A 26,587-nucleotide genomic window follows, 5' to 3' on the forward strand; every position below is an offset into this window, starting at 1 on the left:
CATTTAGAAAATAGTCTACACCTCTTTTTCCCCATGATCTCTCACTTTCCAATATCGCATTCCACCTGCCACTTCTTTGCCCACTTGCCTGACATGTCTAAGTCCTTCAGCAGTCTTCCCACTTCCTCAACATCACCTGCCCCTCCACATATTTTTGTGCCAAGTGTAAACCTAGCAACAATACCCTAAGTTCCTTTGGCCAGATCATTGATGTATAATGTGAATAGTTGTGGTCCAACATTGATCCCTGAAAAACTCCATTAGTCATAGCTGCCATCCTGAAAAAGACCCCTTTATCCACTGCTTTGGTTTCTGTCAGTCAGCCAATCCTCTATCCATGCCACTATCTTGCCCACAACACCATGGGCTCTTCTCTTATTTAGCAGCCTGCTGTGCAGCACCTTGTCAAAGGTATTCTTTACCACATTCTAGGCTTTCTATTGCACTTCTATGCTGTTCCTGACTTTCTTTGTCAGCTATGGAGACCATGTTGTTCCTTTAGCGGGTTTCTTCTTCACTGAGATGAATTTCTGCTCTACTACTAAAATTAACTCCAGTAACTCCTGCCATTGCTGTTCCACTGTCATCCCTGCAAGGCTCCCCCCCACCCCCAAGTCAATTCTGGCCAATTCCTCCCTCATGTTTTCATAGTTACCTTTACACAACTGTCCCCAACAGGCACCTTCGTCCAAAGCTCTCAATCAAGTTTGCCTCATTATACAAAATGTAGATTGAACGCAGAGTGATAGATGAACAGGATTTGCTGCAAGTTAAGTAATGGGTAACTGAGTTTTGAACAATTTTTTATTTGCTGGGGTAGAATGTAGGAGACCTATCGACAGTCTCTTCGAAATGGTAGAGTCGAGAACTAACGAGGTACGAGAATGGGTGAAGACCAAATGGTCTGAAGATGTTTTGTAACAAGGAGTCACATATGAATTTTTACACAAAGCAGAAAAATCGCTGTAGCATGTACTGGGATGCAATATCATAGCATTTAAGATTATTTGTGAAATGGAAATGTGTGGAATAATAAGACTTCAAATGGGTAGTAACATTAGTTTGCCCATCACCACTGTGGACATGTTAGTATAAAACATGCAAAGTTGCCACAGTGTTACAACAATTCAGCATTGAGTGCTGTAGTACAGGTAATACAGGTAATGCAGTAAATGCTAACACCAGGACATTGATATATAAAACTTATTCAGAAATCTGAGTCAAATTTTTACAAACATTGTTTTAACTGACTGTTTTGGGTTACATTTTAGCAGATCATAATTAGGCAAAAATTGACACACATGCAAAGTAAGAAATATTAAGATGGGTGAATAATGCTTGGTCAGAGGTAGATTTTAAAGAAGTCAACTTAAGAAGTCGATTTTCTGATTTAATTGTCTTGAAAAGGAACAGATTTGAAAACTTTAACATATTGCAGTATCTAACTTTTAAAAGGCATAGATGTTGCTTCCTTTTCTGCTGCGGTCTCTGTAGTTGTTCACAAACTGACTGCCTTGTACTAACAAAATTCATTATTTGCAGTCAGTTTTGGTTTCATGATCAATAATTTTCTTGTTCACCCAGAATGATTTAAAGTTAGAAGCCATTACTATACAATGGAGAGAGGATGGTACTATTTGAAAATCAGCAATTGCTAGGGAAACTCAGCAAGTCTGGCATCTATGAAATAAAGCAGAGTTAACATTTCAAGTCCAGTGATGTCCTATAGAAGGGTCACCAAACTTGAAATATTAACTCCGCTTTCTCTCTGCAGATACTACCAGATCTGCTAAGTTTCTCCAGCAATTTGTTTTTGTTTTAGATCTTCAGCATCTGCAGTTCGTTATTTTATTATAATTATGATTTGATTGGCTTCACTGTAACTTTTGTCAAATTTTATGCTTAAAAATAGTAAGCATAGGAGTAGATTTTGACTAAGTTCATAAACAAAGAAAAGTTTGTGGTGTGGCAAATGTTAATATGCAGCCGCTTCAGTGACCAAAGCTCACATCACATTGAACGTGAAGTTATCCTACTGTCCAAGTGGATGCAAAAGATTCTTAAGGTGTTGGAGAGAGACCAGGCGCTGAGCTGAACTGGAAAGCGTGAGCCATAGCTCACCCATAAAGCTGCTACATTGCTTGCAGAATATTAGAACATGGGGACAGGATTCCATTGAAAGAGGCAGTTGGATTCATTCAGAGACAGATGACAAGAAGTTAAAATCTGAAAAGGCAATGGGATTTTGGCTTACAAAGTATACATGCATGCTCAGAAAGCTCATAATATTGTGGGAAAGAATCAGGAAGAGGTGAAGGACTTGAGAAAGCAACTGCATAAGTTAAACCAGGTGATAAATGGTTTAAAGAGACAGATTTATACTCTGACGTTTGGAACAGAACAGTCAACTACTTTTTTTTTACTTTTCTTTCACGTATATAGTAGATGGAGAATATACACGAACCCCGAGTCCAAGTGTGAGTCAGACCCAAACTTACACTTACCCTTTCTCTCTCTCTCGAAAACCTAATTACAAAGCAGGATGGAAGAGGAGGAAAGACACATGAAAAACAACTCATGTTCAACCCCCACTTTTTTTTCCATAGTTAGCAGAGGCCAACTTGGGATTTGGCTCACTAGAGGCAAACCAAGATCAGTGTTAGTTAAATTCAACTCCTCAGCTTGGTCCCTGGTCCCTACCTCTTATGTCATTCTCTGTCTGTCTTGCTGTTTCTTAAGTAAAATGCACAAAAGTGATTTTTATTAGTTACCTCTACAAACTTGGCACTTTTAATTAGCAAATGTTAATTTTAATTTTAAGTTACTAGTTTATTGTTTTGTAATTTTTCAAGAAATCTGGAATTCATATCAATTGTTGCTCCAAAATCTATTTGTTAGAAATGTTTGAAGACAAAGTGAGATAAAAACTAAAATGTGGACTCCATTCCAAAAAGGTTGAGCAATGGTGGTTTACAATACTATGTAGCACAAGGATCAGCAAATGAATGATATAATTAGTCGTTTAATGGGATCAGAAAATATTTGGCATTTAAATGATTTGAGCACCATGTACCAGGGAATAATGAAATAATGGAGTACCCCATGGAGTGAATCAATTAATGTAACATTAACCAGTGAATTAATAAATTCATGAAGCAACTGCCAAAAAACAGAAACTAAATGAAGCAGTCGGAAGCAATCATAATTATATGATTGGCACCAATAAATTAGTGCCCTTACAAAGTAATAAGCATGCCAACTACATAAATTAATGAAGCAACAAAAGTGAAACGCTTTCCTACTTGTAATTGCTGTTATTACCCGAATACGGCTGTAAACTGGATTCAATTTGTTTCAATCCTTTATAGTGACTTTTTCCAAATAAGAAGAAAACCTCTCAATTTGCCAAGTGTTATGGATGGTGAGAGACTGACCACGACAACCCCTCAGAAAAAAGTACTAGCTTCAGCAGCAAATATACAAAAATTTAAAAATTGTGAGTTGTGACTTAACAAAAAATACACATGACCAGCTGTTCTGATAAGTTTAAATGAAACAAAAGGTGAAAGAGTTACTTATAGAATACATGAAAAGTAAAAGCCAACAACCAATCCCCCAATTGTAAACATATATTTATACAAGGAGTGATGAATTCAAGAGATGGGACATGTACTTAGACTGCTAACAGAGTAACAAGAAACAAGCACTTTTAGGTGAAAGGTTTTGCAGGTCTGAAGGATTCACTCTGACTTTGTTTTAGATATGAAAGTGTGGTCAGGTTTCTACTGAGAAAAAATATACTTTTGCAAGTGAGAACAAATTAATCTCTCTTTTCACGGACTGGCATGATCTTTGTTTGAGAAAGTGTTCTTTTCTTCTTGCTCGATTATGACCTCTGTTCTATTGGTCCCCAAACTGCTGTGCTGAATTTCCTTTAGGAGTAATAAAGTGCTATCCATTCCTTGAATGGCTCTGGTCAATTTAGGGCAATTTCAAATGTGACTCACTGTCACAAAACAGGTTGGGTCTAAGAAGATTATTAAACAGTAGGGGAATTGATTTTGTTTTTGTATTCAAGTGGCAATTGCTCACCCTTGTATCCTTCAAATCTCCTCTCAACAACAAGTTTTATTGCTTTACTTGTATTATTTTATGGCCATTAAATGAATGTAAAATTCAATCAGATTTTCAGCCCTCCATCACCGCTATTTTGTCGTTTAATCTCTCCTCCACCTTATCAAAAAGCTTTGCTTTGGCTCTTTTTCTGTCACCTCCCTTTAACTTGCCTAAATGCTGTTACATTTTTATGTACTCCTAGTTCTCGTAGAAACATTAACTCTCTCCCTGCACAGATGCTGAGCTGAACATTTCAAGCATTGTCTCGTTTTATTGTAGAAAAGCTTAAGTTTCAAGTTGGGCTGCCTGAAAACTGATGGTTAGGAAATGTTTAATTTCCAGTACATAGTCCAAAGTTGAATGTTATACAATTGATTTAGTCATTCGTAAGGAGGCCAGAGAATGGGTGTGGGAGAGGGAGAAGGAGAAAACCAGGGAAATATCTGATAATCAGATTTAGAAATATGGCAGCCAGGTGTGAATCTATTGCTCATTGGAGGTTTGGATTCACTGATACGCTTCCACTGAGCCAAGGTCCCGACTGGCCCAGAAGGTAGCTGGGTGGCCTAAATGTTTGTGACCAAAGAGAGATGAGCAAATTTATGTGCTCAAGGGAGAGGAGTCCAGTACAGAACTAGTCCAAACTAGGTCTGAGAAGCCCAGAGGAACATTTCTGCTTCTTTTGATTTTTTGTCATCTTCACCGAGCAGTGTCCATGCTCCATGCTGTACCTGGACAGCTAATAAAATTTCAATGGCATTTGGAGTATGGTACAGGACTCCTAACTGTATGAATTTCTAAGGCGCCCACTTAATTCAGGCAAATGTCTGGGTCATTGAGGAAAACTCTGCGCATAAAGATTAAAAAAAACATGAACATAGAACATAGAACATAGAAGGATACAGCGCAGTACAGGCCCTTCGGCCCTCGATGTTGCGCCGACCGAATCCTACCTAACCTATACTAGCCCAATAACTTCCAAATGCCTATCCAATGCCCGCTTAAATGACCATAAAGAAGGAGAGTTCACCACTGATACGGGCAGGGCATTCCATGAACTCACAACCCGCTGTGTGAAGAATCTACCCCTAACATCTGTCCTATACCTACCACCCCTTAATTTAAAGCTATGTCCCCTAGTAACACCTGACTCCATGAGTGGCAACATTTTTATTAAACCGAGAGAGTATGATTCATATGTGGAATGAGCTTCCAGAGAAAGTGGTGGATGTAAGTACGGGTACAATGTCTAAAAGAATTTTGGATAATTACATGAATAAGAAATGTTTGGAGGGATATTGGTGAAGTGCAGGCAGGTAGGACTAATTTAGTTTGGGATTATGGTCAGCATGGACTAGTTGGACTGAAGGGTCTGTTTCTATACTGTATGCCTCTATGACTTTAACATGGTGCAGTGTGACATGCACTTAAGTGGCAAGACTACTACTGAGATTTTAACTCCACACCAGCCCACTTCTACCTTAAATTTGGCACTCATATTTGCAATGTCATCATTGGATCAACTAGGAATACAATGAAAATTCTGCATATAGCTTTTACTTTTAAGTGTCTCATTCCCTGTAACACTATCATCATTTGGTAACAACTCTATTGATAACAATGCAGCAAGTTATCTGACTAATTTGAGCAATATAGAGATACAGCTAACAAATCATCTTTTAATCCCGTTTTTAATTATGAACATTTAAAACAACTTATCTGAAGAAAAGTATCAAGATGATGTCAAAGCTAATCGAGGAAGTTCCATTTTAGATTACAAAGTCACGCAGTGGCCAGATTATAGAGTCACAAATATGAGGTTTCCATGGGCAAAATGCATTGTAACTACAGGAATGAGAATTTATAATGTTAAGAAGTTGACACAAAAGAGTGTACAAATGTCTAATAATTGACAATAATTATACAGAGATTAGGAAATGCTTAGACAAGTGTCTAAGCACTTTTTGTTTTTTAGTACAATAAACATGGAGGAGTTTCTATTGATGATTATGAAAACACGATTTTACCAAACTGGAGTAATCTGAACAGGGTGGAGATAATATTCTAACTGTTCCTTCAATTGTTTTTACAAACACATTCTTGTTAATTTACTCCTTACTTCTGAAGAAAAGTGTTGTGACAGACCACACCAGTGTTGTTCATATGCTTGCTGAACAAGAACTTTTACACTGAAGCATATGACATGGTTAGAGTACACTTTCACCAAGTCAAAATTCATTGCTGTCTACACATTTCAATTTCCTGGTAACTTTGTTGAAACAACTTTTACTAGTTCTAGTACTTCCACTTAAAAATGTTAACACTACGGTACTAAAAAATATCTTATGTACAACTGTGTATTTTTAGCAAATTAGAAGTTATATCAACTAATAAGTATACATTTCATAAAGTTGCAAACTGATTTGATAGCTTAAGTTGTTCAGTATAAAAAAATTAGTCACCAGTGACCTTGACTTGTGTACATTAGTTTCACAAATTCTACTAGCTCTTTGCAATTCCAACACTCCACAGTGACAAATCGTTCCATCCCAAAAGGGATGATGTTGACAGCCATTAGTATTAGGAATCTAGCCTTTTCTGACTTCTGGTCTGTAAGATATGTTGTGACATAACCAGTCTGTGACAATTTATTAAAACATACTGCTTCCAGAATTCAGCACACCTAACATTGTGAACATCAGTCACTAGTAAGAACATTTTCTACAAAAAATCATCGCTGAAGGTGGGGGTCATCAAAAAAATCTGGCTACTTTTAACACATTATTTTACAATTTTATATAAATTAGATTCTTGATAACTAGCTTTGAATAGGTCAGTCAACTATGGCTACCAAACAAAGTTTTGATTTTATAAGATCAAAAGAGTAGGCTGACAGAGTTGCCAGAAATTGCAGTAAATCTGAGGATTGGGAGATCTTTAGAGGATAGCAAGAAGAAACAACAAACTGATAAGGGAGACTAGAATCAGAATGCAATCTAGCAAAAAACAAAAATGGACTGTAAGAACTTCTATAGATATGTAGAAAGATGATATTTGGCTAAAGCAAATGTGGGTTCATGACAGGCAGAGTCAGGAGAATTTACATTGGAAATAAAGAAATGAGCAAAGCTAATTGTGCCTGTTTTCACTGAGGAAGATACAAGTAATCTTGCAGATTTAGAGATCCAAATGGGAGAACAAGCAGTTGAAGGAAATTTATGTTAGTAAGATGATTATATTAGAGAAATTAATGGGGCAAAACTTGATCAATTCCAGAATCTAATATTCTACATCCTAGAGTGTTAAACTTGGCAGCTGTGGAGATAGTCGATGCATTAGTGATTATCTTCTAAAATTCTAGGGATTCTGAAATTGTTCGTGTGAATTGGAAGTTAGTAAATATCACTCCACTATTTAAGAACAGCAAGAGAAAATGGGGCACTACAAGCCTGTTAACCTTACACTAGGAAAATGTTACAATTTATTGGGAAATATGGTAAATAGATAAAAACAGAATTTGCTGGTGAAACTCTTAATCAAGTCACTGGTCTCAAAACGTTAACTCTGCTTGCTGCCAGACCTGCTGAGGTTTGCCAGTAACCTTTGTTTTTGTTTCAGATCTCCAGCAACCACAGTTTTGTTTCATTTTGGTGATACATAGACACATGGATGTTAATTATTCTTGAAATTGTGAATGTTACAAACAAAATTGATAAAAGAAAAAGAATGATAAACATAGTACCCTTTGTTTCTCAGAACAGTTTTAATAAAGTTCCCTACAGGTGGCTGTTCTAAGAAAGCTGATAGGGCTGAATGGCCCATTCTGTTTTTACATCGCAAGGTCTTAAGTCTTAACTTTGCTCGGTCTCCCCATAACATTTCATTATCTGTGACACAGAAATATATTTATAGCTTAAAATATATTCCACAACGGAGCATCCATAATCTTTGAGTTTGAGAATTCCAAACATTCACAACTCTAAATGAAAAATGTCTCCTCATATCATTCTAAATGGTAGGCCTTTTATCCTGAAACTATATCCCAATGAATATCTATACTATAGATCTCCCAGACTTTCCAAACAGGGACTATAATCCCTCAGAATCCACCTGTTAGCCCATTCAGAATCTTTCACTTCTCTGATTCTTCCCAACTCCAGACATGTACGCTCAATTCACTCATCTTTTATAGGACAACCATTTCACTCCAGCACCAATTTAGTAAACTTCTGCTATAACCTCCAATGCAAGTACTGTAAATTCTCCCTTTAATAGAGACCAGAATAGAGCACACAGTACTCCAAGTGTGGTCTAGCAAAAGCCTTGTACAAATATAGCAAGGCTTCCTTATTCTTGTACACCAATCCCATTACAATAAAGGCCAACATACCAATTACCTTCCTTATTGTTTAGTGCACCTGCATGCTAACTTTGTGTGTTCAGTATATGAAGCAGCAAGATCTTCTGAACATCAACATTTACAAGCTCCATGCCTTTGAAAAATATTTTACTTTTCTATTCTTACTATCAGGGTGAACACTCTCATATTTGTACGCATCATTTTCCATCTGTCATTTTGCTGATCACTCTCTTAACTTGTCGTTTGTCTTTCCAGCCTCTATGTTCTCTTTGCAGCTTATTATCCCAAGTAGTTTAAGGTATTGCCAACTAATTTATACATTACTCTGTATCTCTACCTAAACTTGATATATAATTGAGATCCCTGCACTGATTCTTGCGGTATCCAACTAATGACAGCCTGATAAAATGGCATTTGCTGCCTGTTCATTAACCAGAGCTCTATCCATGTTCTATATGATCCTGGTAGTTTTGCCTAATCCAGAACTTGATGGCCAAAGCATGAGTTAATAAAGTGATCAACGGATGGGTTATCAACCTATAAATCTTTCCTTGTCAATGGACAAGTAGTAAGAGTGGGAGCGATCCCTGGTCAGTTGTGTGATCGAAATTTTGAGCTTCTATCATTGCTCGCCAAAACTTCAAAATACAATATAAATACAGAAGTACAGGTTACCACTGTAACCAGAAACTGTTACTCTTGGAAACAGTTTGAGAACCTGAAGATCCCGATTTGAACTGTCTGGCAAAAGAGCCGATGATCACAAGAAGAATTCTTCTGCACGCTGGTTACAGGATGGACAGTATGGTCTAAGTGTGGTGGAGAAAGGTTAGATCATATATTTATCCCATTATATGTTTTGGAGTCAATTCTTTCTGAACAGGAGTCAGGCATTAATTGGCAGAAATAAGTGGAAGAAAATGAAATACACAAAAAAGGTATGCCACTTTCACAATACTTTTCACAAAGCTATGTATTCTGCACAGTGCAAATAAAGTTCCAATCAGTAAGTTAAATATCAATATAACTTTCCATTTAATATCAATACACAGGTCTGATCCAAGTCTACTTTGTCCTTACTAGTCTTATACACAAGCTTAAATGCTTTAATTATATTTACTATTGTACTGTTGATGCTTTACTTCCTTCCTTGTGTATTACTCAAACATCAATGATGTGTTGATAAACTTTCAATAATTCTTTACGAATACTGAACATCACAGACAGTCAAATAACACAAACTGATCTCCAAACATACAGGAATTTTTTTGCTATCTTCCTCGTGCAAATTTCTAGGTTGTCGACAAAAACCACACGTACACGTATGAAAACAAAGTGTCTTTGTTGCCAATATTGTCAAAGGATATATTCCTTATTCTCTTTGTTGAATTATTTAACAGACTCTTGAGACAAATGGTTGATTGCAAAAAATTGAAAATAGATCATAATGCTGTCAGTGTCTAAAATCTACACTATCATAATTGACATATATTTTAATGGTTTTTTTTGGCTGCAACCTCAAAGTGATTTCTTACATTTATTGGGAAAAAAAACTGAATGGTAGCAAGTTACTCTTTCGGGTACCTTAACCTCAAGAAACACAAGTTGTTTAAGTGTAGTTTATTTAAAATGTAAAATCTGTTCCTAATACCATTCAATTTTAATTAAAATTTTGAAAATTCCAAATCAATGTTCTAGCAAACATTAATTGCTTTGCAAACAGTTACTTATAAACTGACTGGCTATTAACTGAAAGGACATTTACAATTATCATTCTTCTTAACAATTCAAAACACATTGTATCATTACTGACATATGAAACCATGTGAGGCAAACCATTTGGCAATTATCAGTTTTAACTTCTATAGATTTCAGGCAGTTCCATGGCTTATCAGTTGGCACTCTAGACTTGGGACCAGCGATTGCAGTTTAAATGTTTGTGGAGACTCAATTTGTCATAGGGATCAGTGCTGGGACTGCAATTGTGTACAATATACATTAATGACTTGGAGGATGGAAGCAAATGTACAGTTGTCAAATTTGCACACAACACTAAAATAGGTGGAAGGGCAGATTGAAGAGGATATAAACAATTTGGAGAGATATTGATATATTAAGTAATTTGGCAAAAAGTCAGCAAATGGAGTATAACATGGGAAAATATGGAATTGTTCATTTTGGAAGAGAGAACAAAAGAACAGTTTTATTTAAATGGAGCAAAACTGTAGAAAGCTGCAACACAAAGGGATTTGGGAGTACTTGCTCATGAAACACAGAAAGCCAGCATACAGGTGCAACTGTTAATCACAAAGACGAATGGAATGCTGGCTCTTATTTCAAGGGAGTTGGAATATAAGAGTAGGGATGTCTTACTGCAACTATATATAAAGGTGCTGGTGAGACCATATCTGGACTACTTTTGGTCCCCTTATTTAAGAAAATATATTATTTTATTGGAGGCAGTTCATAGAAGGTTCAATAGGATGATCCCTAGTATGGAGGGATTGTCTAAAAGGAAATGTTAAACAGGTTGGGAATCTACTCACTGGAGTTTAGAAGAATGAGTGGCGATCTCATTGGAATATATCTAATTCTTAAGGGGCTTGACAAGGTAAATGAAAGGATGTTTTCCCTTATGGGAGAGTCCATAACCAGAGGGCATAGTCTCAGAATAAAAGAAAGCCAATTTGAGGCTAGATAAGGAGGAATTTCTTCTGGGGGTTTAGTGTCTTTGGAACTCATTGTCACAAAGAGCAGTGAAGCTGAAATATATAAATTCTTGATCAGTCAGGGAATCAGGATTATGGGAAAATGCAGCAAAGTCAAAATGAGGAATATCAGATCAGCCATGATACTATTGAATGACAGAGTAGGCTTGAGGGGCCAATTGGCCTACTTTTGTTCCTATTTCTTATAGTCTTAGGTCATTTGCAGGAAGAATTTCTTGAATGGCCTATATAAACATTCAGGTGAGTAAGGAAAGGACAGTTACTGGCTGAAATGCAAGAAGTGAGAAGATGATGAGTGAAGCAAACAGGGGTTAAAAGTTAGATGGGGTAAGAAATGCAGGTTCATGTGACAGCAGGTGTGACTGAAGAAGTCAAATCAGTTTACTACTTAAATATGATTCCATTATTTTCTCTCAAATTTGGGAATATGAATTTGCTAAATGAAAAAGGATGCATGGTACGCCTATAATGCCTTCTACATTCCTGGGAGGAGTGTGATACAACTACAGCTATTCATTATTCTGGTCAATGCTTTGTCAGACAGCTGATTTTCATCACATCTATGGAGGAGACTATCAGGGATGAGCCTTTGTGTCATGCTACTAAGATCAAGATAGTTTGCTTCACAACTCATGTAAATGATAAAATTCAGACTATATATTCCAATTTCAAAATGTATATGCCATACATTGTAACAGACAAGCATTTTGTTGTACTGCCCTCTATTGGAAAGTTGTCATTATAAATAAAAGTTGTTCTAAAATGGCTGACTGCGCAAGTCAATGTCACTGCAGTAAAAAATATAGAAAGATAATAAGGCCAAAAATGAAGTTCCCATAGGTCAGGCATAGAGCCTTTTTATTGTACTGCAGACTTTTATAACTCTATGACTGTGATGTTAAGCTTCTTCAGTGCTGTTGTAGCTGCATACGTCCAGGCAAATGGGTACTACTCCAGTACTCCATCACATTCCTGATTTGTGCCTTGTACATGGTGGAGAGACTTTGAGAAATCAGCAAGTTAATTATGCACTGCGAGAGTCATAGCGTCTGACCTCCTCTTGTAGCCACTGTATTTATATGGCTAGCCCTGTTCAATTTCTGGTCGATGGTCAACCCTAGGATATTGATTGTGGATTCAGTGGCAACGCTATTGAATAGATATAAGGAAAAGTTGGATAAATTAGGCTTATTTGCACTGAAGCAGAAACGATTAAGAGATAACCTTATTGAGATGTTCAAAAGTATGAACAAGTTTAACTTGGTAAACAAGGATAATCTATTTTTACCAGTTGATATCTCAATAACTAGATGTCACAACTTCAAGGTTGTCAGCAAAAGATTTAGGAGTGTAATGAGATACTTACGATTTGGAATGCAATGCCCGGGAGAGTGGTGGAGGCAGATACCATAGGAGGTTTCAAAAAAGAGCTCGATATAGTTTTGAAAGTGATGAATTTAGAAGAATGGGGTTGGAGAGTGGCACCAGCAGGATAGCTCTTTCAAGAGCCAGTACAGGCATGACAGGCTAAATGGCCTCCTTCTGCACTGCAAAATCCTATGACTCTATGAATGTCATGGGGTGATGTTAGACTCTCTTTTGGTTCATCAAGGTTGTGCCAGTCGAAAACACCTAACTATTCCAATGCCATTTTACAACACTTAGTCCACAGGATTGTACACCTACACTTCTTTCTAAATGTAGGAATAGGAAGTAAATGTGAGTACATAACTAAACAATATAGTTCATATGGTATATATCTGGTATATATATATATATATATATAAATATATAGTATACTTCTCATTTTGTCTAAACTTGTGTAGAATAAATTTGTGTTAAAATAATGAAATCTAATGGAGTAGCTCTATTTGTTAAAATGAGGTGTTTGTATATCTTTTCTAATATTAAAAGGTCCCTAACATATTGGTACACAATATGTAAAATATATATTTGATTTCTAGATGTCAACAAGCAAAATGTCAACAGTTATGCTTTGAAGTAATGATGAGCACCATTTCAGTATTTTTACAGATTACTAGACCCTCACCTTACATCTGGATTAAGAGCCTTTCATTTAGAAAACTGGCATTGCTGAAATTCCATTTAATGAAGCAGAATAAAGTAATTCTTCTTCCAGGATAAGGAAATTGAAGGCCCTGGTGATATTTAATTCACTTCGGACAGGTCGTTGCTTTGTTGATCGAAGTAATTCAAGACTTTTCAAACCTTTTTGATTTATTCTGGTTACTAAGAACTTTATAGTTATAATTAGAATGAGCAGAGGAAATGCATGTAGTTTCTTTGCCCAGCTGTCTGGAAATCATTACACAATGATGCTGGCTAATGATAGAACCTCTACATGTTCCTGGAGGATAATGTTGACTAAAACAGTAATGTCTGAAAACGAGAGACCAGTCTATATTCTACTAAGGAGAAACTGTGAAACAGAACTAAATTTATTTTCGAAGAGTCTGTCATTTTAAAATGGCAGTTGCATATCCCACATCACTTCCCTGTTGGTATTAATATGAATATTGATGTAAGGCAATAAGTAACCACATTATCTCGCAACATCAACAATAACAAAAATAAGTAGGAATATTGAAATGTGTATAATACTCTTTATTTGCTTGTTGTTAAATCACTACTACAAATTGGATGGTTATCTATGATCATTTCCAGCTGGATGTCTACTCTGCTTGTGAGTATAATAAGGAGATGTAGAGCAACATGCACTATCAAAAGAAGACTTGTCATCAGTAAAAGATACAACTCCAGTGCTGAATTGGAGAAAAGGGTCCAAAACAACAATCAAAATTCCAATTTAAAATAATATATCAATTCGTGCATTTAAGAGTATAACAAGCTTTTAAGGTTTGGATTACGTTTCCAAAATAATTTCATTTTGCTCTTCTGGTTTAAATAATTGATTTTAAATAATACTCCCACCTAAACTATAATATGTGCGCTTTGCAGATCATGCCATTTTCCTTGGCCACAGCAAGCTCCAACTAGCTTACCTCTCTACCATCTTTGATGATTCCCTACTACAGGAATATTATATTATATACTACCACAAAGTGCTCTAAAATTGGAATATATAGGCTGTTATACCTTTAGCCTGTCTACTACATTATCACTACTACATTAAACTTTGCTGTCTACATACCCAAATAATATAGCTCTCAACAAGTCTTCCATATTTGTGTAAAAAAACCCCCACAGTATTAAAAAAAAGGAGTGGGAGATGGAGAAGAAATATTTTTGAATCCTTACCCTCTCCTCTGGAGTGGCACTGTCTTCAGCACATTGGGGCTCTGCTTGTATGTCCCTCACAGCTGGAAGACATTTTGTGTTGGTAGGCTCTCGGTTTAAAGTTGTATAGCCTATGTGCTCATAGATTGGATTAATCGTCATCTTGGCAATGTATTCTGCAGCCTTAGTCTCAATGTATAATGTAATTAATCCGTCTGTTACCAGGTCATGGATCGACTCAAAACGTTTTTCTCCAACAAAGTGTTTCCCATCATAGTAAAGACGAAAATTTCTGGTCTGAGTTCCAAACCTGTCTCAATTGAGAGCAGAAATTAGAACAAAGTGAATAAAGCACAATTTCTGTGTGTCCAAAACTTCAAGCTATCAAAGCATTCATTGTGCATTGTACCATAACAGCAATATAAAACTTGAGTACACAGATGGGAAGGGAATTTTAAGGAAAATGGAAGCCGATCACCAGACCACTGGCAACCCTTGGCAAACTACCCATTTTTCTTCTTCAAGCCTTTGATAACACTAACGTACGGCTGTGATGAAATTTTAAAAAAATACTGAGAATACAAGAGAATTTTAAGATTTATATTAATACATTCAGTTTCTGCTACAGATTTTGCCTTGTAAATTGTGTCCTCCATGAACATATCAAACTGTTTAATACATTAGTTGAACCTAACTGTGGAATCATTTCAGAAGTAGCAGGATGTCTGGAATGTTATCCAGTCCTAAAGTCAACAATTACATTCACATAAAATTGCTGCCTGAAGCTAGAAAGCTCAGAAATCAGTTGCATTTCTGAGTTTGGTGCACAAAGTACCTATATGTTGCATGAGCTTCAAACAGTATTGCAAGCAAAACAGTGTTTGCAGTATGTAGCGAAGGAAATCTTGTTCATTGAATTTTGAAAATTCTATGCACAGGATAAATATTTAATATTTCCTTTATTTATTTATGAAAACAATATAATATGAGCGAAATGTAAAAAGCAGGGAATCTCAAACAACAATGTTATAAGGTAAATCAAATACGATAGTGATGACAGGTTGGATGATGTGTTTCTACTGTAACATACGGAAGCTGCTGGACACCAATATGATCCCAAACAAAGTAAATGTTTGTAGGTCAAAGAACTTGGGATCCAAGTTGAGGAACTAGAGACGGAGCTGTAGACTTTGAGCCACATCAGGGAAGAGGAAAATTACCTGGACACTAATCCAAAAAAGTGGCCACAACCCTCAGGTTCCATCATCCCTCAGTCCCAGATGCTTTGGCCCCTGCCTCACAACAACTGTCCAACAGTTACAAGGTTCATGCAAGCTATGCAGATTAGTGTAGAGACTGCAGGGAATACGAGCAAACAGATTACAGAACTATTCCAGAAGGGACAGGAATTAGGAACAAAGCTGTGAGAGGGAACAGTTTAGATATAGATACTACTTGTTCTCTTCAGGCATGAGTGAGAGGGTATGTTGCCTAGCCAACGCCAGGTTTTTAGATATCACCTCAGGGCTAAAATTGAATTTGGATAGGGAGAGGAAGGGCCAGTAATATTAATCCATATGGATAGGACTAGATTTTAAACTGAGAAGAGCTAACTTAGAAAGCAGAATTTTCAAAGCTATAATCTCTGGATAACACATGAGTCACAGGCACAGGATTAAAGTCAAGAAGTTAAATGTGTGGCTCAAAGATTGGCATAAATGGAACTGATTTCAGTTTGTGCTACACTGACACTGCGGGTAGAAGAGAGCTACTGATTCACATGAACCACACTGGCACCCATATCCTGGCAAATTGAATAACTATGACTGTAGAGAGGGCTTTCAACTAATTAGAGAGGGGGAGTGGGAGAGTGAGGGCTGGGTGGGTGGGAAGGTTTGGGAGAAGCAAAATGTAGGCTTAGAGAAGAGCTTTTGCCCAAAACATCGATTTTCCTGCTCCTCGGATGCTGCCTGATCTGCTGTGCTTTTCCAGCATCACTCTAATCTAGACTCTGATTTCCAGCATCTGCAGTCCTCACTTCTGCCTTAGAAGAGGACATGCAGGATTACACGGCAGCTATTTGGATAATTATATCCAGAATGGAACAGGATAGCACAGATCATACAAACATAGAAAAATACCAATAAATACATAAAATAAAGAAGAGAATAAAAACAGCAAAATTAATGGCTCTATACTTAAAAATGCATTGTATTTAGAAGAAAATAAATGAATCAATGGTACAATTACAGGCAAATGCGTACAATGTTATAGGCATTATGCAGGTGTGGCTACAACAAAGTCAAAGCTGGGAACTAAATATAGGAACATAGGAAAAGGAGGTCATTTAGCCCCTTGAATCTGTTCCACCATTCAAATAAGATCATGGTTGATCGTGGTCTAACTGTCTGGTCCAACCTGTCTATTTTCGTATACCTATCTTTGGCCCATATCCCTTTATACATTTGCTTAACAAAAAGTTCTCAGATTTAAAATTAATAACTGATCCTGCATCCTCTGCTGTTTGAGAGAGTTTCAAACATCTACCTCCCTTTGTGTGTAGAAATGCTCCCTAACATCTCCCCTCAACAGTCTGGCCCTAATTTTCAGACTATGCCATCTAGTTCTAGAATCCCCAACCAGTGGAAATAGTTTATCTAGGTATACAGAAGTATGTGAATTTGCAAAAGGCCATGTGGGATGGAAAGGGTGGTTTGACAGCATTATTAGGATGGAATAAATATTATAAATGTTCTTGGATCGCAACACATAGAATCCAAGTGGGTGAAGTAAGAAACAAAAAGGGAAAGAGAAGACCAGTAGGAGTAGTCCTTAGGTCCCTAATAGTAGCTATATGGTGGGATGGAGAATAAATCAAGAAAAAAATGAAAGTATGTAACAAAAGCAGTACATTAATCACAGGTGTCTTTAATCTTCACATCCTTAGATTTTCAAAAGGTACCTATGAGGAAGAATTCAGTCTGTTTGAAACACAGTCTCCGACAACAATACGTAGTGGAGCCAAATAGGGATCAGGCTACTTTGGATCTACAGATGTGTAATGAGACAGATTTAATAAATGTCAGTGTAAAAGATCTCCTAAGAAACACTGACCAAAACATGATAGAATTTAGCAGTTTGAGAGGGAGGAACTGAGATCAGAAATAACTATGCTAAACTTAAATAAGGGTAATTACATAAGATTGGGGGATAAGCTGCCTGGAGTGGATCAGAAAGTAACTTAGCAGAAAAGATGGCGGAGGAAGAATGGCAGATGTTCAAGAAAATAGTTTATGATTTACAGCAAAGATATATTCCAGTGAAGGATGAAGATTTTAGGAAAGTCAAATGCTAACCATGGTTAACCAGGGAAGTTAAGGAAAGCATCACATTAAAACAAAAAACATAAAATGTGGCAGAGATTAGTGGTAAGCCAGAGGATCAGGAAAGCTTTAAAAACCAGAAGATGGCTAGTAGCAAAAAAAAGTGAGAAAATATAATTTGAGGGTAAACTTGTAAATAATATCAAAGGTGAACATAGACCCCTTACAGAATGAGGCTGGATAAATAATAATGGGGTAAAAACAATGACTGCAGATGCTGGAAACCAGATTCTGGATCAGTGGTGCTGGAAGAGCACAGCAGTTCAGGCAGCATCCAACGAGCAGCGAAATCGACGTTTCGGGCAAAAGCCCTTCATCAGGAATAAAGGCAGTGAGTTGGAAGAATGGAGAGATAAGCTAGAGGGGGGTGGGGTGGGGAGAGAGTAGCATAGAGTACAATGGGTGAGTGGGAGAGGAGAGGAAGGTGATAGGTCAGGGAGGATACGGTGGAGTGGATAGGTGGAAAAGAAGATAAGCCGGTTGGACCAGTCAGGACAAGTCATGGTGACAGTGCTGAGCTGGAAGTTTGAAACTAGGATGAGGTGGGGGAAGGGGAAATGAGGAAGCTGTTGAAGTCCACATTGATGCCCTGGGGTTGAAGTGTTCCGAGGTGGAAGATGAGGCGTCTGGTGGTGAGGGAGCGGCGGTGAAGGAGGCCCAGGACCTCCATCCTCGGCAGAGTGGGAGGGGAAATTGAAATGTTGGGCCACGGGGCGGTGTGGTTGATTGGTGCGGGTGTCCCGGAGATGTTCCCTAAAGCGTTCTGCTAGGAGGCGCCCAGTCTCCCCAATGTAGAGGAGACCGCATCGGGAGCAAAGGATACAATAAATGATATGAGTGGATGTGCAGGTAAAACTTTGATGGATGTGGAAGGCTCCTTTAGGGCCTTGGATAGAGGTGAGGGAGGAGGTATGGGCACAGGTTTTACAGTTCCTGCGGTGGCAGGGGAAAGTGCCAGGATGGGAGGGTGGGTCATAGGGGGAGCATGGACCTGACCAGGTAGTCACGGAGGGAACGGTCTTTGTGGAAGGCAGAAAGGGGTGGGGAGGGAAATATATCCCTGGTGGTGGGTCTTTTTGGAGGTGGCGGAAACGTCGGCGGATGATTTGGTTTATGCGAAGGTTGGTAGGGTGGAAGGTGAGCACTGGGGCGTTCTGTCCTTGTTACGGTTGGAGGGGTGTGGTCTGAGGGCGGAGGTGCGGGATGTGGACGAGATGCGTTGGAGGGCATCTTTAACCACGTGGGAAGGGAAATTGCCGTCTCTAAAGAAGGAGGCCATCTGGTGTGTTCTGTGGTGGAACTGGTCCTCCTGGGAGCAGATACGGTGGAGGCGGAGGAATTGGGAATATGGGATGGCATTTTTGCAAGAGATAGGGTAGGAAGAGGTGTAATCCAGGTAGCTGTGGGAGTCGGTGGGTTTGTAAAAAATGTCAGTGTCCAGTCGGTCATCATTAATGGAGATGGAGAGGTCCAGGAAGGCGAGGGAGGTGTCAGAGATGGTCCAGGTAAATTTAAAGTCAGGGTGGAATGTGTTGGTGAAGTTGATGAATTGCTCAACCTCCTCGCGGGAGCACGAGGTGGCGCCAATGCAGTCATCAATGTAGCAGAGGAAGAGGTGGGGAGTGATGCCAGTGTAATTACTGAAGATCTACATAGCCAATAAAGAGACAGGCATAGCTGGGGCCCATACGTGTGCCGAACTGGTCCTCACCCTTAACAATTTCTCCTTTGAATCCTCCCACTTCCTCCAGACCAAAGTGGTAGCCATGGGCACACGTATGGGCCCCAGCTATATGGTGGGGGGGGGGGGGGGGGGGGGGGGGGGGGGGGGGTGCATTTTCAGAATTAACTAGTAGAGTGCCACAGGTATTGGTGCTGAGGTCGCAATTACTTACAATATATATTGTCTGCACAGGGTACAGACAGATTAAGTGAGTGAGCAAAAAACTCCACACATTCTCCCTCATTCACACTTTCCTTCTGTCAGCCACTCTCTTTTTTCTTCATTTTCTCATGGACCCACTCCATCATCCTGACTGTTGCCTTCAGGGGGAGCATTTCAGCATGAAAATGGGGGAACTCATCTTTCTCTGAGTCAGAGATTCTTTCCCCTGAATCCACTGGGCTGTTATCCCATCCATTGCAATCTCTTCCCCCATTCAACTGACTCACCGTCACCACTGTTCACATTTAGGCCTCAAACCAACTGAAGTTACTCATGCTCACAAAATTGGCTGCTCAAGAGGTTTTTCTTTCCATTTGCCACTGGTAGGTTCATCAGTAAGCTTATCAGAGGTAAGTGTGGGAGAGAAACAGCTTCCAATAGGAGGAGCAGGGCCATCTTCCGTTTGTATTTCCCATACTTGGAATCCCAGAGGACAGCCAGACATGACCTTTAAACCACATTGTGGCCATCTGTTGAAAAAACCTGTTTCAAAGTATCTAGTCTTGGCCATGTCACTGTTTGGGAAACTCAATTAAGTTACTTTTTCTTAGTATTGCACATCATAAGATCCTTGGTTCAGCAGAAGGATTTACCAATGTACGTTGATCACCTGCTTGTTAATGCCCAAAGGACAGATTAGGTGCTTTCTAAATAGTTTATGAGTGTTTTATAAAATAGTGACAGCAAAAGTCATATACATCTAATGTTTTGATCACCGAAACAAAACACTTCTTTCTTATATGGTAGAACTACATCGTCATAAAACATAATGCTGCCTGAAGCTACTGCTAGCTTTTATAATAACTCACCATGTGTCAAAACAAAATATTTGGTTGGACCTGGAAAGCACTAAAGATCAGAGGGATCCTAATACACGCATCTACAAACCCCTGAAAGTAGCAGGGTAATGATAAGGTGGCAAAGATGATGTACAGGATATTTAGCGAGGCATATACGCAAGAGCAGAGAGATTATCCTCGAACTGTATAAAATGCTGCATAAGACTGCATGCAGTTCCGGTCACCACATTATAGAAAGGGCATAATTGCAATGCAGTAGATTTAGAGGAGGTATGCCAGGATGCTGTGTGGCTTGAATGTCTGAGCTATGAAGAAAGGTTGGATAGGCTGGGATGGTCTTTCTTGGAGCAGTGTAAATTGGCTAGGGACCTGATAGATGTGTATAAGATTATAAGGGGCTAGATAGGGTGCATAGAAAAGCACTTTTTAAATTTAATTACTGAGGGCATAGACTTAAGGTAACAGGTAGCAGCTAAAAAGAGTGTTGAGGAGAATTTCTTTCTTCTAGAGGGCGGTGTTAATCTGGAGCTCACTGACTAAATTATGATGTAAAGGAACCGTTGTTGAACTGGAGTGGACAAAGTTAAAAATCACACAACACCAGGTTATAGTCCAGGTTTAGACGAGCATTTGAAGTGCTGCTTCATCAATTGGTGAAAAAGCAGTGCTTTGAAAGCCAATGCCCCCAAATAAACCTGTTGGACTATAACCTGGTGTTGCGTGATTTTCAACTTTGACCTAAAACTATGTTTGAGTCACAAACTCTCACATTTATATTAATTTGCATTGCCGTAGTCTCCAGGGCTTTGGGTGAACAGCAGGAAATGGGATTAGAACAGTCAGATCTTTGTTGACTGGCACAAATATGTTGGGTCAAATGGCTTCCTTCTATGCTACAAATGACTGAGTCTCTGGGCTGACAATTTTAGATTGTTAACTTCCTCTTGATGTTAAGCCAAAAACTGGCATAATAGTTACCTCAGAGAAAATGTCTTTATTTATTATTTAATTTTGTATCAAGCAAGTTACAGAAGCTACTTATAGTTTGTTTTAAAGACAGATCCAAAATGCAGGAGGAGGACATTAACATGCTTCTGGATTATAAATCTAAAAAGGAATAGATTGAATTTATAATTTTTATCCCATTTTGATTCTGATCTTAAATATTCTAATAAGAACAGAAAAGTTAAATTGCAAGTAAAGAATATTACATTCTACTTTAGGAACAGTTTTAACATTTTGAATAAAGTATATAATTGGACATCAACATACCATGTGCATTTCAGAAATATTGCTTTATGCAATTTCAAATTCAATCTGTTTAAAAGATATAGACACTATGTCCAACTGAAATTGCTAACCAGCCACAAACAAGGGTACGGTTGCACCATTTTAGTGAAACATGTCTTATAGGTATTTTCTAACCACCTTGTCAGAGATGTTATTACATACTGCTGGAGCATGTGGCTTAGAAATAGGGGCCCTACCACTACCCAACAAGAGTCCCTAACTTGCCTTGTATAGTTGCAAATATTTTTCTAGTCAGCCTGTTCAGAGATATTATGATAGATTTCTGGAGCAGGTGGGAATTGAACCTGGGGCTTCTGGTAGGGGCAATACCACTGCACTACAAGAGGCCTCTAACATGTCTTACTTTATTGTACATAATACAGGTAAATGTAATTCACCTGTATATTTATAAGTTTACAAGCTTTCAGCAACCAAAATAGCATTCACAAAATTACAGCAAACCACAATGCCTTTGGCCACACCATTTTCTCGAAATGCACAAGAATATTACATTGCTTATTTATAAGCAATAAGAAATGTTTTTATCTACTAAAAAGGAATGCAATTATCCACATCTGAATTTTCAATTAGCTAAATGTAGCTAGTGGTTGAGAAAGTACAATAACATTATTTTAAACTGTGAAAGAAGTGTATCATGAAAGCCAAACATTGGATAACTAAATGCAATTGAAATGAAGACGGATGCAGGCAAGGCATAAATTGAGATGTTCAGCTTTGCATTATGACATTTAAATGACATGACATTCTTCAGTACATTCAAAACAGAAGACAAAACAAACAATGGAACAACTAATGAAAGAATTTATTTTCATGGCAACAGATGGTTAAACATGTATATAGTTTGTAACAGCTGGAGGTGTAATTTTTGCAGTAGTTCAGTGATTGTGTTAACTGCTGTACACAGACGCTTTGTGTTCTTTGATTACTTGAGAAGTGGAGTCTAAGATTACCATCAATATCACAGGATAGGTCACCTCAGTTGCTTTCATGCCAGATGCAAAGGCAAGCACATCTTCAAAGAAAGCATTTGAACTACATCTTTATAATCTAGGAATTTATTAACAGTTGAAACTTTGATTTTAATGGTCTGAACAACAGCATTGTATATATTCCACATATTTTCCACTTTACTGGATATTAGGGCTAAACCTAACGCAGACTAACATAAACATAGCAGAGAAGAAAGATGCAGGTTTCAGTTGACTGGAAATTCACCTTTGCCATTTAGCTATTTGGAATGGTCGATGGCTTTTAGAAACAGCATGAACACTACAGCAAGTTTAAGTCTTAATTTAAATTATATTAAGTGAAGGCTATATTATTTTCTATTTTGGCAAGGGATGAAAATCTCCTGGACAATCCTTTGCGGCAGGGTGCATTCCTACTGGAAAATGTTGTCATAATTCTGGTACTCAACCGTGCATCGAATGGTGATGATTTGCATTTCAAATCATTCAATCTGCGTTTCAAAACATTCAGTCAAAACATGCAGAGTGAATTATGCAAATTAAGACCCTGAAATTAAATTTCATACCACTCCAACCACCTCAATTGAAAACATTTATTTTATGTTAAAGCAGCTTTCAACTACAGTCATCAGAAAAGGAACTTGTTGACTGGAGCCTGGGAGAGGGAGGAGTGGAGTATTCCTGAAAAAAAGGAGGCATGTGTCGGTGCAGTCAGATGGGATGAGAGTGAGGTGCAGACCGAGATGGTGGAAGGAAGTGGGGTATAGGTCCCAAAAGCATTGTAGCACAGCAACACAAAGGGTTTTTTGATGGAGAATGGAAGGTTTGGGAGAACGAGAAAATGTAGGAGCAGATGTGCAACCACATGGGATCAATGTGGATTTCACCTGTTTCCTCATTTCCCCTCTTACCACAGTATCCTCAGCACCAGCCTTCTGACCTATCCATGATCTTTCCCATCTATCCGCTCCACCCTCCTCTCCGACCAATCACCTTCTCCTTCACTTTCATCTACCTACTGCATTCTCAGCTACCTTTCCTCTCAACTCCATCCACCACCCATTTATCTCTCACAAGCCTCATTCCTGATGAAAGGTTTATGTCCATTCAGCCTACAGAGTCCCATGAGGAGGTTGAACAGTTCATCAACTTCACCAACACCTTTCACCCCGATCTCAAATTCACCTGGACCATTTCAGACACCTTCTTCCCCTTCGTAGACCTCTCCATCTCCATCTCCAGTGACCGACTAACAACGGATATCTGCTATGAGCCCACCGACTTCCACAGCTACTTAGACTATACCTCCTCCCACCCTATCTCCTGTAAAAACAGCATCCCAATTCTTCCACCGGATCTGTTCCCAGGATGACAAATTCCACCTTAGAAAATCCTCCTTCTTCCAAGATTGCAATTTCCCATCTCACATGGTCGACGATGTCCTCCAGCACATCTCCTCCACTTCCTACACCACAGCCCTTGAACCCCACCCCTCCCAATGCAACAACGACTGAACTGCCCTGGTCCTCATCTTTCACCCCACAAACCTTTAAATACATTGTATCATCCTCTGCCACTTCTGCCACCTACAAAGAGACCGCACCACCAGAGATATATTTCCTTCCCCACATCTATCAGCATTCTGGAGAGACTATTCCCTTCACGGCTCCCTCTTCAGATCCACATCCCCACCAGCCCACACCCACTTCTGGACCTTCCTGTGCCACCACTGGAATTGCAAAACCTGCACCCACACCACTCCCTCACCTCCATCCAAGGTTCCAAAAGATCCTTCGAAATCCAACAGAAATTTACTTCTACCTCAATTAATGTCATCTATTGTATCCATTGCACTCAATCTGGTCTCCTCCACATCAGGGAGGCAGGACTTGCAGAGCGTTTCTGAACATCTCTGGGACACCCACACCACCCAACACTACTGCCCTGTGGCTGAACACTTCAACTCCCCCTCCCACTCCATCAAGGACATGCAAGTCCTGGGCCTCCTCCAGCAAACCCTTACCACCCAATGCCTGGAGGAAGAACACCTCATATTCCAGCTTGGGACCCTGCAACCACATGGGATCAATGTGGATTTCACCTGTTTCCTCATTTCCCCTCTTACCACAGTATCCTCAGCACCAGCCTTCTGACCTATCCATGATCTTTCCCATCTATCCGCTCCACCCTCCTCTCCGACCAATCACCTTCTCCTTCACTTTCATCTACCTACTGCATTCTCAGCTACCTTTCCTCTCAACTCCATCCACCACCCATTTATCTCTCACAAGCCTCATTCCTGATGAAAGGTTTATGTCCGAAATGGCAACTTTTCTGCTCCTCGGATGCTGCCTGACCTACCTACTGTGCTTTTCCAGCACCACACTCTAGACTATCGAGTCCACTCTGCCAATCACTAAGTGCAGCTGATTTGATAATCCTCAACTCCACTTTTTGCTGCACCCCATAACCCTGGTTTCCATCAATGTTTAGAATCTTAGCATTGAATATACTTAATGGCCCAGCCTTGTCAGCTCACTGCAGTAAAGAACTCTCACATTCACCAAACTCAAAAAATTGCTCATTTGTCTTAAATTGGTGATTCTTTACTCTGAGATTATGCCCTCTGGTTGTAGATTCTCCAGTAAGAATCTGCACCTATTTCTTTAAAATGTTTTTATTTACAGTACATTTACACCACCATTTCATCTTGCTCTTTTGGGTAAAACTGCAGGAATGTTGGATAGGACTTCGAATTGGGCTATGGAGAGTTCTGCCAGCAACTTGCTGAGCACTTCATTGTTCCAGGTGTTGCAAGCATTCAAATGTTGTCCAGGATCCTCGACTGGCCAGGTTGGAAAAGTCCTACAGGGCTTAGTTTTTGGACTGGGTCTATGACAGGTAATGAGGGAACCAATAAAAGGTGAAATCTATTTGTACTCATCATCGGTCTACCTATTGCATATGCATCTGTCCAACAGAAAGTCAGTAGGGGTGCTCACTGTACTGCCTTTGCAGAGAAGTTATAGAACATAGAACAGTACAGGCCTGTTGACCCTCAATGTTGCGCTAACCCGTGGAACCAATCTGAAGCCTATCCTACACTATTCCAGTTTCATCCGTATATTTTTCCAATGACCATTTGAATGCCCCTTAAGTTGACGAGTCTACAACTGTTGCAGGCGGTGTGTTCCACGCCTCTACTACTCTGAGTAAAGAAACTACCTCTGACATCTGTCCTATATTTATCAACCCTCAACTTAAAGTTGTCCCCTCGTGCTAGCCATCACCATCCGACGAAATAGGCTCTCACTGTCCACCCCATCTAACTGTCTGATTATCTTGTGTCTCAATTAAGTCACCTCTCAATCTTCTTCTCTCGAATAAAAACAGCCTCAAGTTCCTCAACCTTTCTTCATAAGACCTTCCCTCCATACCAGGCAACATCCTACTAAATTTCTTCTGAACCCTTTCCAAAGCTTTCCACATCCTTCCTATGAAGCGGTGACGAGAACTGTATGCAATACTCCAAGTGCAGCCACACCAGAGTTTTGAACAGATGCAGCATGACCTCATGACTCCCAAACTCAATACTCTACTAATAAAAGCGAATGCACCGTATGCCTTCCTAATAACCTTCTTAATGATAAACCAGAATGGCAACTTTAAGGAATCTACATATATGGACACCGAAATCTCTGTGCATCTACATTACCA

The 26,587-nt window shown here is 39.0% G+C and overlaps 1 protein-coding gene across 1 annotated transcript in view; it reads right to left on the minus strand.

The window, feature by feature from the left end:
* chn1 (chimerin 1) overlaps positions 1–26,587 on the minus strand; it is a 157,038-nt gene that overhangs the window by 85,024 nt on the left and 45,427 nt on the right. Inside the window, exon 3 of the mRNA XM_060827931.1 lies at positions 14,485–14,773. Coding sequence (XP_060683914.1) covers positions 14,485–14,773 — 289 coding nt within the window. The remainder of the gene's footprint in view (positions 1–14,484; positions 14,774–26,587) is intronic.

The sequence above is a fragment of the Hemiscyllium ocellatum genome, chromosome 7 (genome assembly GCF_020745735.1).
Source record: "Hemiscyllium ocellatum isolate sHemOce1 chromosome 7, sHemOce1.pat.X.cur, whole genome shotgun sequence".
Lineage (NCBI taxonomy): Eukaryota > Metazoa > Chordata > Chondrichthyes > Orectolobiformes > Hemiscylliidae > Hemiscyllium > Hemiscyllium ocellatum.